This window comes from Apus apus, chromosome 2 (assembly GCF_020740795.1).
Source record: "Apus apus isolate bApuApu2 chromosome 2, bApuApu2.pri.cur, whole genome shotgun sequence".
Taxonomy (NCBI): Eukaryota; Metazoa; Chordata; class Aves; order Apodiformes; family Apodidae; genus Apus; species Apus apus.
The window spans coordinates 137,763,701-137,787,673 of NC_067283.1; the positions used below are offsets into that span (position 1 = coordinate 137,763,701).

At 40.3% G+C, this 23,973-nt stretch overlaps 1 protein-coding gene and 1 non-coding gene across 7 annotated transcripts in view; both read left to right on the forward strand.

The window, feature by feature from the left end:
• Positions 1–23,973, forward strand: part of OXR1 (oxidation resistance 1) — a 270,959-nt gene that overhangs the window by 14,120 nt on the left and 232,866 nt on the right. For 3 of the 6 annotated variants that reach the window (XM_051609265.1, XM_051609269.1, XM_051609272.1), the window contains exon 2: positions 22,130–22,208. In XM_051609265.1, coding sequence (XP_051465225.1) covers positions 22,130–22,208 — 79 coding nt within the window. Of the gene's footprint in view, positions 1–11,893; positions 11,994–22,129; positions 22,209–23,973 lie in introns of those variants that run through there. The other 3 variants (XM_051609270.1, XM_051609266.1, XM_051609268.1) reach the window with 3 other exon arrangements.
• On the forward strand, positions 8,376–8,458 carry TRNAL-CAG (transfer RNA leucine (anticodon CAG)). Its single transcript has one exon. It is a non-coding gene; the product is annotated as a tRNA-Leu (tRNA).

The following is a 23,973-nucleotide window of genomic DNA, read 5'->3' on the forward strand; positions in this document are numbered from 1 at the left end:
TTGGTGACTTTGTCTCTCAAGCATGTTTATCTTGAGTGGATTCATCTATTTTCTTAGTTTTTTTTCTTTCATAAGGTCTAATTAAAAAAATTGCTCTGACCTAGATTTCTTGCAAATTCCTTAGATCATGTTGCGTATACTACTTGCAAATTATAGTTTAATATGAATGGGAAGATTTCAATGTTATTTTTCTTTTAATTGCAGTTTAACGATCAGATGAAGTATTGTGTCAATGCAGAATTTGAAAGTAGGTATTTTAGAGGCAGCCTTTTGTAAGCAGTTTTCCCCAGTATTTCAAATTCCTGTCATATAACAGAGGATCAGTGTGAAGTATTCTTGGAGGGAATAGTTTCTTATGTTGTTGCTAGATTAGTCTTGAGACCTTGTTTCTAATTAACAAAAAAAGCCCAGCAGCATAATTTCATATGGGAAAGAAAACTTAGGAAAATGCATGGTTGAGAAAAGGCAAAAAAGGACCTTCCTCAGCAGCATCTTAGAGACAGTTTTACCAGGTGCCATTTTTAATTTTGGTTTTTGTTTTGATTCGTAAGGTAATATAAGGTAAGACTGTCTTTGCAGGAAGAATGATCTCTTCTTATTCCTAGTCTTTCCTTGTCTCTGGCTGCTGCAAAATACAATAATGAGGCCTTATACATGTAAAAGTGAATTAGAATATATTCGTTTTAAAGATAAGACTTACCAGAGACAAAATCTGATACGCTGTAGATTCTGTGTGACTTTCCTCTCTTTCCTCCCAGTCTCAGGGGAGATGATCCAGCATGCTTCTGCTGAGCAATCTTTATTTTCCAGAGATTTCAACCCCGACATACCCACTCATCCACCTAACCGCTCTTTGAGAGATTTTAATTTCTAGGGTTGCAGTTTCTGGGGCCTCTGGGAGAAGATGTAGATCCAGAGCATGCTTCTGCCAATGTGGTTGCAGATTGCATTCAGGTACCATTGCTTGCCATCTGGGCAATTTTTTTGCTGTTATAGCTCGTATTTCTAAACATACCAAAGCCAAAGTCAATATGTACTGAAATTAATCCATTCTTTTCTATCCCATTCCTCCTTGCTCCTTTGGGACAAGGTAGAGAATGTGTGTGTTCATAAACCAGCATGGCTTAACATTGCTGGTTTTCGTTCTCTAACCCAGGGGTAGACTGAGGGATTAGAAAGAGTAATTAATATGTAAACTAGCATTTTTCTCAAGTTCTGTTTATATGTAGATACTGAGTGTTTAATTTCTATCAGTTTCTGCCCCCTTAATTTAAATCTTAGTGAAAGGAAGGATGTCAGTTCTATAAACCATACCCAGAGCTGTGAAAAACAGCATTTGCTGCAAAATGGGGTTCCTGATGAAAGCAAATATGCTTGCAGATAGTAGTCACTGCTTCTTATAAGGCAGGCCTGTGGCAACACTCTGCAGTAGGGAGACAGATGGGGCAATCGAGGCAATCTACTTGTGTCACTGGAGTTTGCTACATATACTTAGTCCTGAGCTACTTAAAATGAAAATCAGCATAAAAAGCCATAAGAGGGGTATGTGCTGCTCTAAATTTTAAGTGTTTAAATGTGGGGGTTCTGTTCAAGTTCATTCATTGCTGGACACAGGGGGTTTCAATTCTGCTTTGTGTATATACGTGTGCTGCAGGTTTCAACCTTTTGGAATCCATTTTGCCAACTGATGAGATGGTAATTGATATATTCAGATGAGTTGTGAATTCTATGTAGTTTGTTTGGCAATATTGTACAAGTTTTGCTGTAAATTCAGGAAACTGGCAGAGAGCTTTCATTGAAATTTACAGTATTGATAGCAGGGATCCATTTGTAATCTTTAGAGGTGAGGTTCTTCAGCTGTGTCAGGATGATAAACAGAAACTCCATGTTAATCTGACTTGGTAAGGAGCTTTCAGGATCTCAAGTTAGCAGATTCATAATCTGACTGTTTGTAAACAGATGCAGCTGTTGACCTTGTTCATTGTGGCTGTGCTTCATCATCATAGCTTTAGAAGAGCAAAACACAATTTCCCCATTACCTAAATTGCACCAAAAAAAAGTGGAAGCCAGATCTTTCTGCCATAAGTTTCTCAAATAACTGCATTATCCCGTAGCTGAAGACCTAGTGCTGTTTTCATGTTCTTATGCAAGACTTTTAATCCTTGGTGATCAGCATCCTTTAAGAATTAGAGCATCCAGTTTTTCCACTCCTGTTATTTGTATGGCCACACAGTGCACATACACTTGTGCTGCTTAGAAGCCACTGTCTGAAATAAATTGATTAATAGGAAGCTGTATTTAAGGGTTCCCCTGCTGGACGTGTTGTCTTTCTATTACTTGCTGTTCTTGTTTTTATTATGCAAAATAGATTGTGTTCATAATTTGACTGGATAAGAAAAGATGAATGCCAAACTCTTAATAACTACCTCTTTAAAGTGCTGAGTGTTAATTGGGTTTCTCATGAGAAACTGTCTTGAGAGGCAATATGACTATATTATATTATAATTGCTTGAAAGCAAAACATTTTGAAGATTGAAGCAACATCAAGTAGATTGGTTTTCTAATAAGGTACTTGAAAAGAATTAAAATTATTAATATTTTTAAATGCCACAGCAATATTTTTCAATCCAGTGGCTTGTGTCTTCACTTTCTCTCACAGAAAGCACCAAACAGAACTTACTCAGTGGGAATGTGTGAGACTTTTCATCCTCAGAAGTTCTCTTGCATGTCTTTTTATTTCAGAGATTAAGCTGACTAGAAGAAGTGAGAGGTCGGGTAATAAAGTTCCCATTTTTTTGAGAAAATAGGGCCAGATTTCACAGGTAACATCTTTTTGCATTTTCCTAGGCCTACTTTCATGCCCTGTCAATCCTGTCTGTACTTGTGTCAACAGTGCTCAGTCCGTCAGTGCAGTGATGGTATTCCTGTTGCATTTGCTATGGGAAGTTGAGTGCCTGGAGGGATTTTTGTATTTTGTGCCCATTCAGAGTATTGGCACTTGATCCCTGTGTTGTGGCTGCGGAGCAATAGTGTAATGATGACTATGGATGAAACTGCTGCTCTGCAGCAACTTTTTTTCCTTTTACATGACCTTTTCACCTCATTATTCATAAATCCCAAATCCAGAAACAAGTAGCTAGTCAGTGTGTGTTACTCAGAAATGCTGGTTGCAGCCAATGCCCACCACTCATAAAGAAGTAATCCATTTGCAGTAGTTTTTTTTTTTTAAGCAAAAGTATACTTAAAGCTGACCAAACAGCAGATGACTGGGTAACATCTTTACCTGAACAGATTTTAGTTGACTTTATATTAGTTGATTTGTGGAGTCTCCCAAATATTTTTAGGAGCTTCTGTATTTCTTCACACTTTACAGACTCCTGCATCTTCCCAAAGAAGATGGTTAGGCCCTAATATTGGGGAACATGTCACCACTGTGAAAGGGCCATGCAGCACATCATGTCCTGGTATATTGCTTCTTGCAGTTAGCAGGCAGATAGTCTGTAAAGCATAATTGAGCTGCTCTATAGGAGACTGAAGCATCTGTCTCCCACCTACTTGGCTTCATGCCTCTTGCATTCCTGAAAGCACTGACTGGGACTTCTGCATGTGAAACCATCAAAGAAGAGATTTTGGGTCTTGCCTTCAGGTGTTTTACTCCTTCACTTAATCTGCTCTTAGTGTGGTAGAATGACAACTGCTCCTGTTTTTACCAAAGATGATGGAGACTGGCCTGGCAATGACATCTGCCAGCTCCCTCAGCACCTGTGGGTGTATTCCATCCGGACCCATCGATTTATGGATGTCCTGATTGCTTAACTGATCCCTAACCTAATCTTCATCTACCAAAGCAAACTTCTCCTTCATCCTGACTCCTTCTGGGGCTTTAGGGATCTGGGGCTCCAGCAGAGAGTCTGCAGCAGTAAAGACAGAGGCAAAGGAGACATTCAGTACCTCTGCCTTCTTTATATCCTCTGTCACCAGGGCACCCACCTCATTCAGCAGTGGGCCTGTATTGCCTCTAGTGTTAGTTCTATCTGCAATGTATTTGAAGAAGCTCTTTCTATTGTCCTTGACCTCACTTGCAAGATTAAGCTCCAAGGAGGCCTTAGCTTTCCTAATTGCCTCCCTACATCCTCTGACAACAGTCCTATATTCCTCCCAAGTGGCCAGCCCCTCCTTCCATGATCCATAGGTTCTCTTCTTCCACTTGAGTTGCCCAGCAGTTCCTTGTTTAATCATGTGGGTCTTTTGGCTCCTTTGCTTCATTTCCTACCCACTGGGATGCTCTGATCCTGAGCTTGGAAAAAGTGGTCCTTGAATACTGACCAACTATCTTGAGCCCCTTTACCATCTAGTATTCTGTCCCATGGGACTTCTCTTGACAATTGATTGAAGAGACCAAATTCAGTGATAATAATGATTGATCTGCCTATTGTATAAGGAACTGGGAAGCACTTTGCAGTATGTTTAAGACCTAGGTGTTTCCTGGGTATGTCCAGTTCTTTTTTTTTCTTTTTTTTTTTTTTTGGAAATAAGATGTCATAAGTGGCAGAATTCAGGAGAAATATGTAGAAGAGAGGTAAGCAAGTAATGACCCTGAACATCCTACAGACTGTAAAGTGTTTACCAGTGTTGGGGACTTACAAGAGAACTCATTTTTCCTTTCTTCCCTTCTGCTGTCACTGTAAACACTCACTTCCAACTATCTCTAACGCAGTTTTGTGTTTTTAGGCATTATCTTGCACGTCATCATGCTCCTACACGCTGCTTTCCCTACTGAGAAACTATTACAGCACGGTGGACAATACAGGCTGCCTGCTGTGATAAATGTTGGCTGCCCAAGGGCAATGACATCCTTCTTGACTTCACTTCTGAGTTGCTGACTGTGCGTCCCAGGAGACCTACATGAAAGATCTTAATAATAGATTGAGTCTCAGTTTTGTTACTTATTCTTAGCTGGTGAAATAAATTACAAAATCTTAAGTAAGGAAAAAGTGCTACACTTCGTTGTGTACAAAGTAACCACTATCACAATTAATTTTACTAACAGGTGAGAAGAAATTATTTGCAAGTTGGGAGGAGTGGAGCGAAAATGTTTGTTTATTCTTCTCTGTGTAGCTTGGAAAATATTTTTTTTTTGTTCACTGCCCACCCCTCATTGACTTAAAAATTTATTTTAGTATCTTGACTTGTTCATGGCTGCTCCAAACTGCTCATGAATTCAAGCTGATCCAGAATTCTCATTGATTAGACTTTGATTTCTTCTCCCAGACAAAATAAACCAAAGGATGCTGTATTTAGCTGCTTCTAAAGGATGTGACAGAACCAATACATATGAGAGTCTGACTTCTTGTGATAACCTCTCCCTGAAAAACATCCCAGAAAAAAGAAGTTGCAGGTCATATGTTTGAAGCTAGTTTGGCAGTCGCCTGGTCCTCAGTAGGGCTAACTAGCATCTTGGCAGCCCTCTCCAAAACTCTGCTGAACAATCAGCTGTGTTTGGCATATCTGGAAGACAGAGGGCCATCTTCCAAGCTGCTGTGCTGAGACTGGGATTCATGAGTTAACAGCATGTTAGGAAATGTAAGTTGTCCCAGACAGGAGGGATGACAGACAATATGTATATGCAGTAATCAAAATTTACTGCATACAATGTTGGGGGTTTTAATTATTCTGGACAAGAGGCATAGGTGTAGTAAGAGTGTAGGGAAATTGGGACATAAGAACAGAAGTGCAGTTTGAATTCAAAGGGCATATTAGCAGTGAATTTTACTACTTATAATTAAATCAAACAACAAAGGTTAACCACTAAAATGCTGGCAATTTATTATCAAATACCATGCTAGGTCTAGAACATCAGCCACCATCTTTAAAGGATCTTAAAATCTTAAACTTAATAATGAAGATTATTATGTTAAGTTTGCTATTTGTTAGTAAATAAATGGCGGTGAATGAGTAATATTTCTCTTCCCGAGAATCAGTCTCTCTGGCAGGTGTCCCCGCTAGAGGAGAGAAGGTCCAGCAACTTCCCAGGGCAAGTGTACGGAGATCTCTCCGATTAAAAATGGGACCAGGCTTTTATAGAATAAAGTGAATTGACTGCTATCATTTAACCATTAGCCATACCTCTGGCATCTCTCATTGGAAAATAAAAAGAAAACAGTGGAAAAACCATGAAGTCCTTGTTCCCACCAAGCAAACTCTTTTGCTCATCTATTTGCTATTACTTTATCTCCATTTCAGGCCTAAGCGTGGCTGGTTGAGCTCTATGTTCTTCAACACCGAAGAGCAGCTGGTGTTTTGCACATCACTTGGCCCTCTGTTTATACCTTTCAAGGTTGTTACCAGCTCAGAGTTTGCTAGGCCGTTTCCCTTCTCATGGGAAGCTTTCACTGCAGGCCAGGGCCTGCAAAATGAAAGGCAAAAAGCAGTTGAATCATAAAAGTGAACTGAGGCAGGCATATTGAGAGATGGAGCACCCTGCTACATAAGCCTATGTCTAATTATTCATGCAAAAAAAGGTGTAAATTGATAGATTCAAATAGGTGTGTCTCAGGGTACCCATTCCACATTTTTTGTGTGGAATCATTGTTATTGTGGATTTAAGGCAAAGAGCTTTCCAAAGTGAAACATTAAATAAATATGTTAAAATCTAACTTACGGTTTCTTCTGAAAATTTTTATTTCAAGGTGGATAATAGAACATTCTGTCACAGTTAAGATTCTGAGAGCTAAACTGAAGAAGCATGTAGTCATCTAACTCTGCTATTTTGTTTTCCTCTTATATATAAGCCCACTAGGGAGCTCCAAAATATAAACTCCAAAAGAATGACAGCAGCAAAAATAAATTAGTAATAAGGCATCTCAATAAGCCTGATTTGCCTAGTATGGTTTGTGGTTTTTTGTTGTTGTTTTGGTTTTGTTTTGCTTTTAGATTTCATTCTTCCCTTACATAATAAAGTTTCTGAGTCTCTTGCAGATCACTGCCCTTGTGTCAGGTTATACACTCTCTGTACCTGTCCTGCAGGCAGCATGTTAGTATTTCAGGTTCCAACTTCAGGCATGGTCACTTGCATTTCAGAGGAAAATACTTGATTCTGGAGAATCCGTGGTTATTTCTACTGGACATCAAGATAATGGCACATATTTCAGGGAGGACTGTGCATGTCTGTAGCAGTAACCTGAATCCCATGATGGACCCTTTATTTTGCCCCCACTGAGGCCACCTAAGAATACGAAAACCTTCCAAACAGTAGGGTTTTTTGTGTGAGTTTTTTTGTTTGTTTGGGGTTTTTTTTGCCTTTCATTCAGACCATAAATCCTGTACCTTTGACAGACAGGCAGAGATTTGGTGAGATATTGTACCACTAGCTGCCAAAAGACAGCTCTCCAGCTCTTGTATTGTGTCTCTGAAAAGCATCAAAATTTCCTTGTCAGATTTTGGCTAGTAAAGTAACCACATGTAAAACTCCTTCCCTGCTCTTTTTTGATGTGAAAAACTCAGAAGAGAAACTTGACATTTCTGAAGTAATTTAAACAAATCATAGACTGTCTATTAAAAGTAAAATAAATCTTCCTTAAACATCTTTGCATTGATTAGACCTTTTGTAATCTCTTTGCTGCGGTGCTGTAAATCTCTTGCAGCCATAGGTATTCACCATCTTCGGTGAATGAAGGAACCTTCATTTAAACAGTAAACAGGCTCAAGTGTTTATATAAAGATTTGTAATTCCCTCATTTAGCTTTCTGCTGGGAGGAGTTGGATGCCATGTGTGATTTTCATAGGCTATTGTTCTAAATACCAAAATAATATTCCTATGTTTTATTAATAAAAAAAATGGGATAGGATAAGCCCTTTGTGCTGTTGCTTCCAACAATGTATGATCTGAGACCTGTTTTTATATACTCAAAGGAGTCATATTAATACTTAGTATCTTACAAATAATCTATTAATTTTTTTGCAGTACTCACAAATTTTAACAAGTCCAAAGCTGGATTCTGCAGTTAGGATGGAGTGACACTGACCACAAGTATAAACTGGGAGTGGAGGGAGAGCAGCTGTGCAGAGGGGGATCTGGAGGTGCTGGTCCACAGCAAGCTCTGCTGCATTGTATATGTGATGTATGTGCAGTGGTCCCTGCTTCTTTCTCAGAACACTAACACTCGGGTACTCAGAGAATGAACCAGACGCGTGTACCAGTTCACATCGACTCTTACCGTTCCTTTACACTGAACACAAGACAGATCCCAGTCTGGCATTTCAGGCTCCCTGGGCGAGAAGGGTCCGACGCAGCCCCACCCCCCCCCCCCCCCCCCCCCCCCCCCCCCCCCCCGCCGCAGCTCCAGGCACACAGCACCACGGACAGCGCCCCGCACGTCAGGATGGCCGAGCGGTCTAAGGCGCTGCGTTCAGGTCGCAGTCTCCCCTGGAGGCGTGGGTTCGAATCCCACTCCTGACACCTCCTTTTTGCGGCTGCCCCTGGCCCCTCGCCATCGCTGCTCCGCAGGGCTCGGCTCCGGGCCGCTTCCCTGCCATGGAATCAGCAGCCGCTTGGGTGCAGGACTTGGGACACCAGCACCAGCCTGGCCAGGGAGACCAAGCCAGGAGATGCTGCTGCTTCTCCTGCGGGACAAAAAAGGCCTTGTGCAGGGACCCGGGGACATTGCACCGTTGGGCTGTGACATTTAGCAACACACCCAAAAGCACCTGGACTGTGCACCTGAGCTGCAGTAACAGCAGGCACAAGTGTAATGGGAGAGGAGGGGCTGGGGAGCAGCCCTGCAGAGAGGGATCTGGGGGTGCTGGACGGCAGCAGGTTCAGGAGGAGCCCCCTGGGAGCCACAGGGCAACTTGCATCCTGGGGGCATCAAACACGGCACCACCAGCCCATCCAAAGAGGTGATTGTCCTGCTGTCTTCAGTGTTGGTGCAGCCTCACCTTGAGCACTGAGTGCAGTTCTGGGCCCCACAGTTTAAGAAGGATGTGAAGGTCCTCAAATGCCTCCAGAAGAGGCAGCAAAGCTGGTGTACAGAGCTGGAAGGAATGTCCTATGAGGAGCTCCTGAGGACTTCGGGCTTGTCTAGTGTGGAGACAAGGGGGCTGGGAGGAGACCTTAAGGCTCACTCGACAGCTTCCTGAGGAGGGGAAGGGGAGAAGGAGGTGCTGGTCTCCTCTCCCTGGTATCCAGTAGCAGGTCATAAAGGGAATGGTTCAAAGATGTGCCCAGGGACTTCAGAGTGGACATTCAGAAGCATTTCTTTCCTGAGAGGGTGGTCAAACGCTGGAACAGGCTTCCTAGAGAGGTGGTTGGTGCCCCAAGCCTGTCACTTGGACAACTGCACGGTGCCCTTAATAACATGCTTCAACTCTGGGTCAGCCCTGCATTGGTCAGGCACTTGGACTAGATGACTGTTGTAGGTCCATTCCATTCTAAAAAAGGGGGTGTCTTAAATTAAAATAGATCTTATTTTTTCAGCCTAAAGAAGGGAGTAGTTCAGACTTGGACTAGATGATTGTTGTAGGTCCCTTCCAACTGAAATGCTCTATTTTATTCTACTAAAATCTCTTCCAACTTGTTACTAACATTAGCAGTTGTGTTATATCACCTTTTAAGGTCATATTTTGTTTTCTAACGTGGTTTATTCTCACCAGCTCTTAGCCTGAGGGCAGCAGAGATGTAACAGTAATTGCGGTATTTCCTATACTTGTACATGACAGTGAGCTGGTGATGGTGGTAAAACTCAGACTGCCTGTTCTAGCCTTAATGTCAGAGACCCTTTGATCCCACAAATGATTGATGGAATAGGTGTTTTTTATTTTTATTTATTAGTCAAATCTTAAATCAGATGAACTTAATGAATTTCACAGTGTTGCCATATGTAAAGTAATAAATGATTCCAGTTTTACTCAGTTCTGCATGGATTACTGTCTCCAACTTCGAGCATCCACAATTTTTAGCAAGAAGGGTGATCAAAAGTCTAGAAAACAGGACCTCTAGAAAAAAATGGAATTCTAGGGGGTGCTTGACCTAAAAAAGAGGCGCATTGAGGAGGCATGAGAACAGTGCTTAAATATGTCAAATGGTTTTGTGAGAAAGAAGATATAAAATGTTCTCTGTATCTGCTGGGTAAGTAACAAATGATGAGCTTGAGTTGTGACAACATTTTCAGGAAAAAAATTGTGATGTTTAGAATAACAAAGCCCTGTTTCAGTTTCTGCAACTTCCATCCTTCTGTGTTTCAGTTTATAGTTAGGGAAAGGCTGTGGATATTGTCTGTCTGGACCTCCGAAAAGCATTTGACATGGTTCCTGATAGAACTCTCATTAAAAAAAATCTGGCTGCTCATGGCCTGGATGAGCACACGAGCTGTTGGATCAAGCACTGGCTGGACAGTCGGGCCCAAAGAGTGGTGGTCAATGGAGTCAAATCCAGCGGGGGCCAGTCACAAGTGGTGTTCCTCAGGGCTCGGTGTTGGGACCATTTCTGTTTAACATCTTTAATGATGATCTTGATAAGGACATAGAGTATATCATCAGTAAGTTTGCAGATGACACCAAGCTAAGCAGGAGTGTTGATCTGCATGAGGACATGGAGGCTCTACAGAGAGACTTGGATAGATTGGATCGTTGGGCTAACGTTAATGGTCTGGGCTTCAACAAGGCCAAGTGCCAGGTCCTGCACTTGGGCCACAACAACCCCAGGCAATGCTACAGGCTTGAGGAAGTGTGGCTGGGAAGTGCCTGGCAGAAAAGGACCTGGGGGTTCTAACTGACAAGCGGCTGAATATGAGCCAGTAGTGTGCCCAGGTGGCCAGGAAAGCCAATGGCATTCTCACTTGTATTAGAAATAGTGTGACCAGCAGAAGTAGAGAGGTGATAGTCCCCCTGTACTCAGCCCTGGTGAGGCCACATGTGGAGTATTGTGTCCAGTTTTGGGCACCTGAATTCAAGAGAGATATTGAGGTGCTGGAGCGAGTACAGAAGAGGGCAGCAAAGCTGGTGAAGGGCGTAGAGAATATATCTTATGAAGAACTCTTGAAGGAGCTGGGAGTGTTTAGTTTGAGGAAGAGGAGGCTGAGGGGAGACCTCATCACTCTCTAGAACTGCCTGAAAGGTCATTGTAGAGAGGTTGGTGCTGGTCTCTTTTCACAGGTAATTAGCGACAGAACAAGAGGAAATGGCTTCAAGCTGCAACAGGGGAGGTATAGACTGGACATTAGGAAAAAAAATCACAGAAAGAGTGTTTAGGCACTGGAATGGGCTGCCCAGGAAGGTGGTTGAGTCACCATCCCTGGGTGTGTTTAAGGGTCATTTGGATGTGGTGTTGGTGGATATGGTTTAGGGGAGAGCTTTGTAGAATAGGGGTGATGGCTGGACGTGGTGATCCCAAGGGTCTTTTTCAACCTGAATAGTTCTATGATTCTGTGATCTCTTTTTCTCTATAGTTTTTACTGACTTTGTAAAATAACGTTTCTGCTAAGAATTGTTTCTTCTGCGAGAGTTAATTTTGTAGCTTCCCAGCTTACTATGAATTTGGTTCTATTTGGGAAGGAAAACGGTAGAACTTGTTTTGTTGGTCTTTAGAACTGGAAAGTCAGAGTGTGTCTGCAGTCAGCATTCTTCCAAACAGGACTGGGAGAGAAAAATTAATGAACAGTCATCTTTGGGGGCCACAGTCATGGATGAGCCTTTTCTGCTATGGTAAATCCACCTCAGGTTCAGCTGTGTTTGGTGGAATGAAAGCTGTGCAGTGCCAAGAAGTGGAATACTTTAATTATTTACAAAACTGGAAGTGTAACCTTTGATCTGAAAAACTTGTTCACCAGTTCTTAAGAGATCTGGCCCCAAAAGTCTGAGAGTGGCACAGTCTGTCTACAGTCTGCAGCACACTCCAGCTGAGAACTTCACTGTATAGTCAGCTTTCTTCTTGAAAAGGAACGGAAGTGGAAAACATAGCAGAACTGGATATGTAGAAATTGTGAAAGGAAAATAAGGTATTGTAAATATTTAATATTGTCATTTTTGTACCTTAATGGCTTTCAAAATGTTGGATAAAAACTATTAATGTCAATAAATGAATGGTAGTGGCACAACCACAGTGATTACAAATGAAACATTTTTTTATTGTGGAGAATATAGGAATTAATAGGTAGACATGCCAGTTGATTAGGGGAGACTTTTAGTAAGAGAACTGTCTGAGAAGAAGCATTTGTAATAGAGTCAAGAAAATCTGCATTATCGTTCTTGAGTTATATTCTTCTACCAGCTAATGACTAAGCATAAATACCCTTCATCTTGTATTTAATAAATGTAATTATCTTTTTATTTTCCTCCTTTTGAATATCACAGACTAGATTAAGTGAAAGTGCTTGTACCTATTTAATAAGAAACTGATATATTAAAATTATTATTGTTTATCCCTTTGCACAGGTAAGTGACATCTTATTATAGATGCAAGTAATTATCACTGGAACTGCAGTTAAAATGAAAATCAGCATTGCAGCATTAGTTCAAAAGCTGAAATGTGAAAAACAGAATCCATGTTTTTTTTAAAATGAATCTACTACTGCTGTTGTCTGTAGCATCTGTAATCAGGTACAAAAGAAATTGAAATGCCTCTTTTTATGATGATAGCTACTAAACTCCTGTGTGTGGCACATTCTGCTTTGTCTATCAGACACTCACTCTGCTCCCTTTTGAATTAGTACAGGTAACTACAGCCCAGGCTCATCTTCATTTCTTCCTCCCCCAAAAGTTTCTTTGTTTTGGTTGACTAGAGACTCAAGTCTTTGTAATTCTGTTCCCTGCTGCTGGTCACATTCAGCTGAGATTATTTTATTCTGAGGAGGGAGGGCTTTAGCTGTTAAAAAGTGCAATGCTTGTGAAATATTGAACTGAGCTTACAGTACCACTACATTTCGTAATAGTGCAAAAGAGTACAGGAGAGAGAGCAGTTCATCTGCTTTGGTCCCTGGAGTTGTTTTATCTCTATTTCCGTGAAATTACTTATGATTCCTGCAGTCCTCCCTCTGCTGCTGTAAATTATAGAACCATGTTATATTTTGTCTGTAGCATTAGCAAATTATATCTCTAAATCTGGTACACAGCTTCTCAAATGGCTTGTAATCAGACAGAAGTGAGACTGTTGTATCGGCTTGATGTGGCAAGGTTTTGATAGTGCGGGGGCTGCAGGGATGGCTTCTGTGAGAAGACATCCCGAATTGCCTCCCTGTCTGACAGAGCCAGTGCCAGCTGGTTCCAAGGCATCCACCACTGGCCAAAGTTGAGCCCAGCAGTGATGCTGGTGGCACCTCTGTGATAACATATCTCAGAAAGGGTATAAAAAGCTGCATGGTATCTGTGATAGACAAGTGAAGGGGAGGGGGGGTTGCAAAGAGAGAGATAGAACTCTGCAGACACCAAGGTCAGTGAAGAAGGAGAGGGAGGAGGTACTTCAGGTGCCAGAGCAGAGATTTCTTGCAGCTTGTGGAGAAGACCATAGGGAAGCAAGTTGTCCCCTTGCAGCCCATGGAGGACCACAGTGGAGCATGTATCTGCCCTTCAGCTCATGGAGAACCCCAAGATGGAGCAGGTGGATGTGCCCTGAAGAAGCTGCAGCCTGTAGAGAGCCCAATAGGAGCAGGCTCCTGGCAGGTGCTGTGGCCCACAGAGAGGAGCCACTGAAACAGCATAAATTACTTTTACTGGGTACAAGCATTTATTTAAAGATTTTAAACTTTAATGGTAATTTGAGAAGTTATGACCTGTGAATATTGTCTTTGACTTCTAAGGCTGCTTATGAAATTGTGTCAGAGTTCACAGATGCTTTCCTTGTGCCAGTGCAGCCTGTGCTGTAAATCACATCATTTCAATTACCTGAAGTATTTTTTTTTCTTAAGTAAATACTGGGTTTTAAAGACATTATTTTATTTTTTTTTTATTGAGAGGTTAATAATCTGATTCATTTCAGCTGTCTGGTTTTAGTGTATTCTTATATGCTATTATGTTTGTACAACTAAAGGGACAGCAAGCTGAGGGATAGGAAGTAAAAACCAGAGTGGGCCTGAAGAGAGTAAGACCTCACTTGCTACTGGAGGAAATTTGTCACTGATTTATGTCTGAAAGCAGCAGCCCAGCTGCTCCAAGTGATGTTGGTTTGTTCAGCTTTGAGGAATGTTAAGTTCATGAGCTTTTGTGTCTGCTTGGGATATTCTTGATTTTCCTGGAGAGAAGGGTGGATAAATAGCACCAACTTCACATGTCATAGCAGCTGAAAAAAAAAAGTGGAAAAAGACACTGCATCTAACATTTATGTCTCAGCAGACTTAGATTTATCATTAACGTTCATTGACTTTAGGTAAGCTTTTGGAAAGGTTTTTTTTAGTGTACATTTTTAGCCTGTTACAGTTTTCAGGGTTGTTTATGTGTGTTGTTGTTATTTTATTTTTTCCCCAGGGGGTTTCAGTGGGCTTTATAACTTTCTGTAAATGAAGAAAAATAATGAAATCCTGACCACTCCAGCATACTCCCTGTGAGTCTTCCCTGTATGCCTGGTGTTTTCTGTTCATAGGCAGAAATAATAATAAATAATTGATAGTCCAGTAATTGTGCCTATAGAAGGAGAAGGGGTCCTCAGATTTCCATGGAACTTAGATTTTATGATATTCTAAAAGATGTAGAGGAATGTCCCTTTATTCTGAAATCATTGGAGAGGAAGCTGTGTGTGCTGCCGCGAAGGTGAATGAGGGCAGAATACCCAGGGCAATTAGTTAGTTGTTTTTGTCTGTCTTACTTTAAAAATCAGTGCATTTCTTAGCATGCTCACAGACACCATGGTAGGACTTGTTTTGTTTTCTACTACAGTAGCTGTGGTTTGCATTGAATTACCTACAGGCACAGGCAGATGATCTAACAGGGAATGAGTGGTTGAGCACATCCACATTGCTGCATCATTTACACTATGCAGATTTGGTGGCAGAAGCTACACTGAGCTAGGGCACAAGTAAGATGTGTATTTGGTATAGTGCAATGTAGAAAAGGAAGAGAAACAAAAGAAAGCAAATGGAAATTAAGAATATTGTGAAGCTTTGGTGATTATATTATTTTAAAGAATAAAAGATGGGGGTTTAAAAACAAGGATGAAAGAAAAAATATCAGGTGAGGTCATTTGAGTTGTCATTGGGCTGAGGAGGTAAACTGGTAGTTCTTTTTTATGTGGTGTTGTTTTAAAACCACAAATATTTAACTTTATTTTGGAAGAAGAAATCATCTGTCATGGAAACAGTATGATTCCAATGAAAAGCACACAGCAGTCTTCATTTATTTAATTTGTAAAGAAAAAACTGAAAGTGTAAGAAGATTAAATTAACAGGATTACAAGTGTAATCATAATAGACAATAGTATTAGAACTTTGGTGACTGTGTCATTGCTGTAAAAGACTGTTGACAGATGAACTAATCTCCATAATCAAATCTATGAAGTTAATTTATATATTTCTAAAATACTTTCCCTTCAGATATCAGAAAAAAAATGCACATTAAAAATACAGAATACTTCTGAATGATCATAGTTTTGGCTGCCCTCATGATTTATTGTAGACAAAATTAATTATTTATTAAACTGTTGATAGTGTTACTGACCTTTGATCAACAACAGATGGCAGTTAGTTTTATTTCAGCCCATTTACTGTTTAAAATTTCATTTACATTTCAGATAAATCAGTATTTACATTAGTAATTACATTTGGTTTTCTCTGTTTTAATAGGACTTAATATTTTTCATTCTTTTATTTCTTATTTTGCTGCTTAAGAAGCTCCAAGACCTGCCAAACGAAACCTTTAATTGTTCATTTGAATTTTAAGGTATACTTCTTTCAAGTGTTAAGGTAATTAAACAAAGCAGAAACAAAGTCAGGCTAAACAGAGAAATGTGTTGTGTGTTTCATAAAGGTTTGAAGAAACTCTTTTTATTTTGAAGTTGTTGGTTGTGCAGTATGCTGAAAAAGTTGAAATAAATAGTCTGAGGCAGTTTCACAGAGCTTAAGGCCAGAAATAATCAATCTCACTGTTTATATCTTGTGGCCATTACATTTCTTCTGGTTAACCCTGTATCATCCTAGTGTCTGACTAGACATAGCTTGTGTTTTTTGAAGCATAGCTTTTGGGAAGATCTTGTGCTCCTACCTAAGCAGCCTGTATGCTGCTATATTCTGTATTACTTGCTGTCAAACTTTTTCTTACATTGCTTCCTTAGGTCTTTTACACTGCTGTGTAAAGTACTTGAAAATTAAAGTGACATTTTCTTTTTTTATGTGTTTTGGATTAATCTACATATCCCTCAGCTTCTTTTACTCTGAACAGTTCAGACTGTTAGATGAAAAGTAGTCTGTAGGGTTCCTCAAGTATGGAAGAGGGCAGATGGAGAAAGCCAACCTTGTCAAGACAGAGGGTAGGAGAAGAGCTCAGACATACCAAAAATGTTCTGCTGTAGGTGATCTTACCATTTTCTTTTGCTTTTTTTTTCATCTTTTGGTATCTCTGAGGGTATTGGTGAGTTTATCAGAATGTTCTTTCCTAAGCACTAGCAAATGAGTAACTTTTAATAAGGTGTGCTACTTAGGTCTAGTGCTGTATCATTGAGACACACTGTGTACATACTGAATCACTGAGATACTCTGAATTACATGTGTTTAATCTCCAATGGCATTGGGTGGAATTACTCAAAAGGGCTCAAATGTATGACAGTACACTTTAGCGAAAGAAGTGTAATGTGTTTTAGTGGGTGATATAGCTGAGAACAGGAAAGTGTTTGGGTAGTGTTGCTATCTTTTGGAAGGGTCCATCAACACAGAGGCCCTGCCTTTGGGGTGCGAGTATAAAGAATTTAGTAGTATATTTGTTAAATATCGTATGGGCACTCTGCATCATACTTGCGAAGTCTGAATAATGTTTAAGAGCTTTTAGATCCTTTTACATTATTAGTTATTTGTTATTCATTGTTTTGTTTTGTTTGTTTTTGTTTTGATTTTTTTTGGTGGGTTAAAAAAAAACCAACAAAACACAACAAAAGTGGTTATGATTAGTGAAATAAAGCAGTAGCTGGTTTTGGTAAATGGTGAGATTTATTTCCACTGAGTGCTTGCTTCATGACAAGGGTATAATTAGGAATATTTCTAGTTAACTTCATGCTTTGCTTATCTGTTGTTTTGTTTCTCGTCAGTCCTTTTCCAGAGAAAGCCTGAACTAACTGACTGCAAAGTCTTTCTCGGAATTGTACTTTCCATTTTACTGCAACCATAATACTTATATCAAAAGCCATCACATACTGTCTTTAATGTGGCAGTATATCAAAGCTTTCCTGAAGTGTAAAAATTGTTTCATCCTGATTAGGTCTCATTGCCACTTCATCATACTGGAACCTAAGTAAGCATGACCTGTTCTGTGTAAATCCATGTTCATTTTTAGTTGCCCAAGTGCTGGAGTTCTCTCTATGATTTCTGTTTTCTGTGATTTTCTCCTTCACTTGTTTGCATCTGCAAAAAAAAAAAAGTAGAATAGTGATGCTGCTAATAATCTTATTTTGTATTCCAGGTGACCCCAATGTTGTGGGTGTAGCAGTCACTCACTTTCCATTCTTTAGGTTATTTATTTTTCAACTGGTAAAAATCTAGGTATTGTTCTTTTTGTTTCAGAGGAAGCAATCTGCAAAATCTTTGGGTTTGGTTGTGTTTTGTGACTCAGATTTTGTCTTTGCATATGGAAGACATTTAGTTCTGCTCTTACTTTTCAAGGCTTACTATGCGTAGTAGTGTTTAATTTCTCAGTTCTTGCCTCATCTGCTTATTGGACCCTTTTAGATTTCAGTATCTTTCCACTCAGCTAAGGTTTATAGTTTGTTACATGTTCTGGTTTGATATTTTAGTCCTTCATGTAAACTTACTGAACTGTCTCTTTTAACAGGAACTTTATATTGTTTGGTTTTCTGACCTTTCAGCACAGAAATTTTAAAATGTTCTGTTCTTGCTATTTCCTTAAAACAACAAATCATCTGTAGTCATCCTGTCATCTTACTTGTATCAACATTATATTGTAATTACCCTAACTTCAACCATCGTTTCACATCGCCTTCCATTCATCGTTTCACATCGCCTTCCATTCATTGCCTCCTTTTTACATAGACTCATGGGATCACAGGATAGCTCAAGTTAGAGGGGATCTCAGAGGGATCTCATGCATTCTTCTGCTCAAAGCAAGGTCGGCTATGAGATTATTCCAGGCTTTATTTGGATGGGTTCTTAAAAGCTCAAAGGAGGGAGGCTGCACCACCGGCCTGGGCAGTGTGGTCTACTGCTCGACTGTGCTTATGATAAGCAGCACCACCATGGCCTCACTGCACAAAGTTTGGCTCCATCTTCTTGGTAACCTCTCTGTTGGTACTGGAAGGAGTCGTTATGCCCCCTAAAAGGCATCCCTTCTCCAGACTGGAACATCCAAGCACTGCCAGCCTCCCACAGGGCAAGTATTCTAGCCTGACGAGGCTGGGGTTCTGTGATGAGCTTGCTTTGGTTTATCAGTGTCTTTCTTGCATGAGAGTGCAGAATTGATGCAGTATTTCAGGAATGGTCTGATGATCTCTGAATAAGGGGGGATGAAAGCCTGGGATGCTGTTGTTCATCTCTGCTGCCAGGGAACGCTGCTGGCTGGTGCTCAGCTTGCTGTCCCCAGGGCCATTCCAGTCAGGCAGTGCCCATCCTATGCCATTGCAAGAGTTTTTTTCTTCCCAAGTACAGGACTCTGTATTTTTGTCCTTGCTGAATGTCATAAGGTCCCTATCAGCTCATTGCTTCAGCCTGTCCAGGTCTTCCTGGATGACAGTCCTGCCCTTAAGCCCATCAACTGGTCTCCCCTAATCTGGTGCCATATGCAAACTTGATGATAGTGCAGTTCATTGTTTCCTCCAAGATAAGTATCTTCTTTTGTAATTCTATGTGAACATTTTACATCATATTTATCACTATAATACAATCGTTTCTTAGCAAAGGATCTTTATTCTTCGTACTTGTACTCGGATTTGCATAGGTTTAAGCAGTCAGTGCTAATCTCAGTAAATTATACTTAAATATATCTGTTGTAAATGAAAATGTTTACTGAGTTCTTGTGCCAGTTTTACTGTAAAAAATGGCAGCTTTAAGACATAATTTTAGAAATGATGTTGCTGCTAAGAAAATTTTCATTCACAGCCTTCAGAATTTATGTCCAAGCAGATAAATTATATTTCTCATCTGCTTCAGTGCAAAGTAAGTCTGCTTTCTTTTAACAGCCTTTCTTAGCAGTTTGATGTGGGTGTCTAGGAGAGAGGGGGTGGTTCTCCCAGGCTGTTCTGCCACTTTGAGCTGGGCATGGTACCTTTCACCAGAGAGGAGTGAGGTTCAGATGAAAGGCAGTATCTGACACACAGTTGCTCTTGCTAAGCCAGTGCACTGCTATGGGAAACATTTCTGTGGAAAAACCTTCTGTGGAAGGGAAAAAATGTCCAAAGTCCAAAATAATGCTTTGTTTAATATTTTTGGTGACTGTATAAATTTTATTTTATTTTATTTTTTCAAAAAAGAAGATACCTGTGCCTCAAGGAGAAGGAACATGATGCTGTCAGCAAAGTTTCTGCTGAAATAGGTGGCAACATATCCAATACCTTACTCTTCTGACTGTTGCACCAGTCACCTTCAAGAAAGTATTCTTCAACTACTCAGCAGTTTTGTACCTGTTGATTTTCCTCTCATGGAGTGTCCTGTTTTCTGAGAAGCTGCAGTACCATATGTCATCACTAACATCTCCAACATTATTTACATCCAAGAAGTAAGAAAGCATCAAAGCCCATCAGTTAAAGCTCTTACGACTATAAAGACAGTCTTATCTACTAATGTAAGATGCTTAAAATATAATAAATGCTTGTGATTGGTGCTCTTTAGTGGGCATAGAGATGATCATCAAATGACTGAACAAACTGGGGTTACAATTTTCCCTATCAAAGTTTCACCAATACTGCTGAGATCATAAGTGACTGTGTCATTTTTAAATATGGGATCTGAATTTCCAGGTGACAACCTAAATAATTCTGAAAAGTAAATTAAGGAGCTTGAACCTTGCTACTTCTAAGAGAAAAGAGACCCCTGACTTGGATATTTATAATGGATTTACAGATTTAGGATCCACTTTGTATAATCAGTTACCTAAATGGCTTGGGTTACTAAATGTGTGCAGTGGGGCAGAGGCTGAGTTGCGCTCCTTAATCTCATCCATATTCTGTGTTTGAGCTGCATATCTGACAATGTAGGCATAGCTAAGGCTTCCAGTTAGCCTTACAATCATAAATAGGGAACTGGAGTGTGATTTCCCAAGACATGCAGGGAATGCGCATGTCCCAAATCCATTGATTTTCAATTACAGTGGACACTTGGCTTACTTAGAGACTTCAGAAATTCCCAGTCAAGACAGCTAACTTGAAGCGTGCATTTGTTATGCTCTCAATGTAAAGAGACTGATGTTGGTGAGTGGCAGGGGGAATAATTGCATGGGAAAGAAAACGTACCTCAGGCTGATGTTTGTGCTGCTTACCCATCTGCAAACCTGTGATTCTGAAATAAGAGGGCATGGATAGGAAGACTTTTCTTTGCAGCTGTACAGGTGAAGGAGCCACACCAATTAAAACAAACAAAAAGCTACACAAAAAAAATGAAATGCTTTAAGAGCAATTGGTAAATTGAGACAGTAATGCCACTGCCCATACCAATAATGAAATATGGTGCTTTCCTTGCCTGGAGTTAACAAGACATTTTACCTGCTGTCATTTTATCTGGTGTGGCATGGAGATATGAGATTCTTACACATTTAGGAGGGAGTCTGTAGACAAAAATCCTCCTGTCATCCAAGATCATGTAATCACAGCCTCTTATGTAATCACAGCTTCTTCCTGATCAACAAGACATTTGTATTTAGATCACACATTTACATTTGAAAAATCAACTAAGTTCAAGTACACTTTTTGTTTTGTAAGCTGTGTCTTTTTGCTTTTGCTCAACGTTTGGGAGCTGGGCAGGAAGGTTTCAGTAGGATAAAAATTCTGTGCTGTGGTGTCAGTGTGTGTGTGTGATGGCTTTCATAGGGGAAGTGAACCAAGGTCAAGCTGTGTCAGGCTGGTAGGAAGGGACCTGGTGAGGGAAGCCTCGAGCTGGAGGGGCTGATGCCTTCCTGTGCTTTCCAGTTGCTATTTAGCTGCTCCTTAGGCACTGAAGGACCAGAGCCCTATGAACAGGGACTGCAAAAGGGACTCAGTTTGTGGGACTGAATATCCAGCATATCCCTATCCGTCTTGAACTGGAGAACCCAGAACTGGACACAGTACTTCAGATGTGGTCTTCTAGGGCAGAGTAGAGGGGGAGGAGAACTTCCCTTGACCTGCTGGCCACACTGTTCTTAAAGCGTCCTAGGATACTTTTGGCTCTTGTGGCCATGAAGGCACATTGCTGTGCCATGGATAACTTGTCCACCAGGACCCCAAGGTCCTTCTCCATGGGGCTGCTGTCTAGGAGTTCAACTCTTAATCTGTATTAGTGCATGGTAGGCCCACTCCAGGAAGTGTCTGATTTATATTAATGGTTTATTTCTGGGAAAATTACTAATTTAATGAGGTTGTCATTCAACAAATTGAGCACCACCGAAATGCAGTTAAGATGCAAATTTATTTAGCTGCATTCAGACTGGCAGTTCAGGAAGATCATGTTTAGTTGCTTTGAGGCACCTGAATTTAACTTGGGCACATGAATTCCCCTCTCAGAGATGAGGGCTTTTAGATGTTGCATTACCACATAGCATTACACCCAGGTCTTTTGCTGAATAACTGCTCTGATAACTTCAGGTTTAAGGCCTACCAGGAGGATTTGGTCTTGGGTTTTTAATTTTTATCTTTTGTTTGTTAACCTTGACATTGTTTTGCTAACCTTTGTATTTGTATAAAATTGCCAGCTATTCTCTGACGTTGTGCTTGAAGATGTTTACTAATGTATTTATTGTTCAAGATACTAAAATCAAAGCCCTCAGTTGCTTGATCTAAAACTCTCTCTTTCTTAACCAGGTGAACAGAAACAGCTTGTGCAAAGCAGTGAATTCGTAAATGTGAAACAAGCCTACATCATCATGTTTAGCACTAAGAGGTCAGTTTTCATCTTTTTTTTTCTTATGCTTTTCATCTCCAAAAAACTGTGGCTGCTGTGAATCTGATCTGAAAATTTTACGTTTTCTGAATGTATTATTACGCAAAATACATCAGGTAGATTTATTGCTCTTTCTGTTATATTCATTGATTTTTCTTTGCTGTACAGCTCTGGTTTACTTTAATTGACAGGTATGTGGCATACAGACCATGTAACACAGGGCCCAGTGATATCCCCAACACATTATAGGTTACAGCAAGACTGGCAGAGAAGACACTGTACTAGTGCTGGGGGGCATCCCTCCTGGTTTCTGGGTACAACGCACCAGTATAAGATTAGTTCTTTTCTGTCATTTTAGGGAATCCATGCTGGATATAAAGTAACCTTTGTCTCTGACTCTGCATGTTTCAGTGTCATACCCCAAACGTCTCAAAAACTAACATTTTTTAATTCATGCTTTCTACTTCCTGCACCCTTTAAGTGCTCCTCTTGAGCTTCAGGTTGTGCAGTTCTGCTCCTGTACCCATCAGCAGACAGCATAGCCTTGCTTTCCCCCACTTCCTACAGCTGCACAAGCTGTGCGACACCTGAGGCACCTTGCCAGGTATCAGTTACTAAGATACTATAGACCATTCATCTTCTCTGTGAAATCCATTATATTTTTGCTTATTGTTGGGCTTTTCATTTGTTAGTACAAGCTAGCCAAGGACTCCGACTCTTGTGCCCCAGTCTTGGCAGTTTGCCCCGTGCAGTGGCTGAGTACCTTTAATCTGGTGGGAGAAGGGTAGGCTGTCTTGCCTTTAAGAAGCAGCACAAATGAAGCATCATCTTGCATACCTGCAGGAATCAGAGGTGGCAAATAAGGAGAAGCAGCTTTGTTTCTGAGGCAGCAGCTCCTGCACCTGTTGTGCAAGGCTGCAGTGAGAGCTGCAGCCTCATCTGAGTCAAGGTGCTGCCGAGGCTGCCCCAGTCCCTTGTGCTCCTGTGAGTATGGGCACTGCTGCCTCACGAGGCAACAGATTCAATGGGATATTTTGTGTCTCTCTGAAGAGGTACTGGCATCTGTCTCTGTACTCTCTGACCTTGTATATGAGATGAAAATGCAGTACATTTTTTAGGGTAACTTTTAATGAGAAGGAAACTTTGGTCTTATTTTTAGGTAAGCACAGAATCTGTTGTTTTGCCAGTATGATGAGGTTAAGGTAACTGCTGCTGAGGGTACAGTAACAGAATTGCAAACTTGCCATTTGAGGATTTCTGCTTTTAATTGATTGCCTGTGAAGGTTATTAACACTCAAGTGAACCAAAGATATTCTGCTAAGAGAATGAAATTATCGCATTACATTATATTCAGATGGTTTAGTTATTTTTACCACTGTTTAATGTTATCGCATATTGAATCCTTCTGGACAGATCTAAACATTTTTTTACTCTCTGGATAGTCTCTTTATCTTTTCTTAGTATTATGAAACAATGCCAACATAAAGAACTGTGTTTTTTTTGGTAGCAGAGGTCTACAGTTTTTAACAATCTTTATTTAATTGGAAATATCATGAGTAACAAAGCTATTTTTTTATAGGAAAGGATGATTTAAGGTTTATTTTCTTGTAAAAATAGTTTTTAATTATTTTTAACAATACACTACTAATTATAATCTACACAAAACATTTAACATGATCACAAGACTCAGACTAAAAAACTAAATTATCTCACTATCGCCAGATCTTTGGAAGTTACCAGGTAAGCACTCTCAGCTCCATTTTTT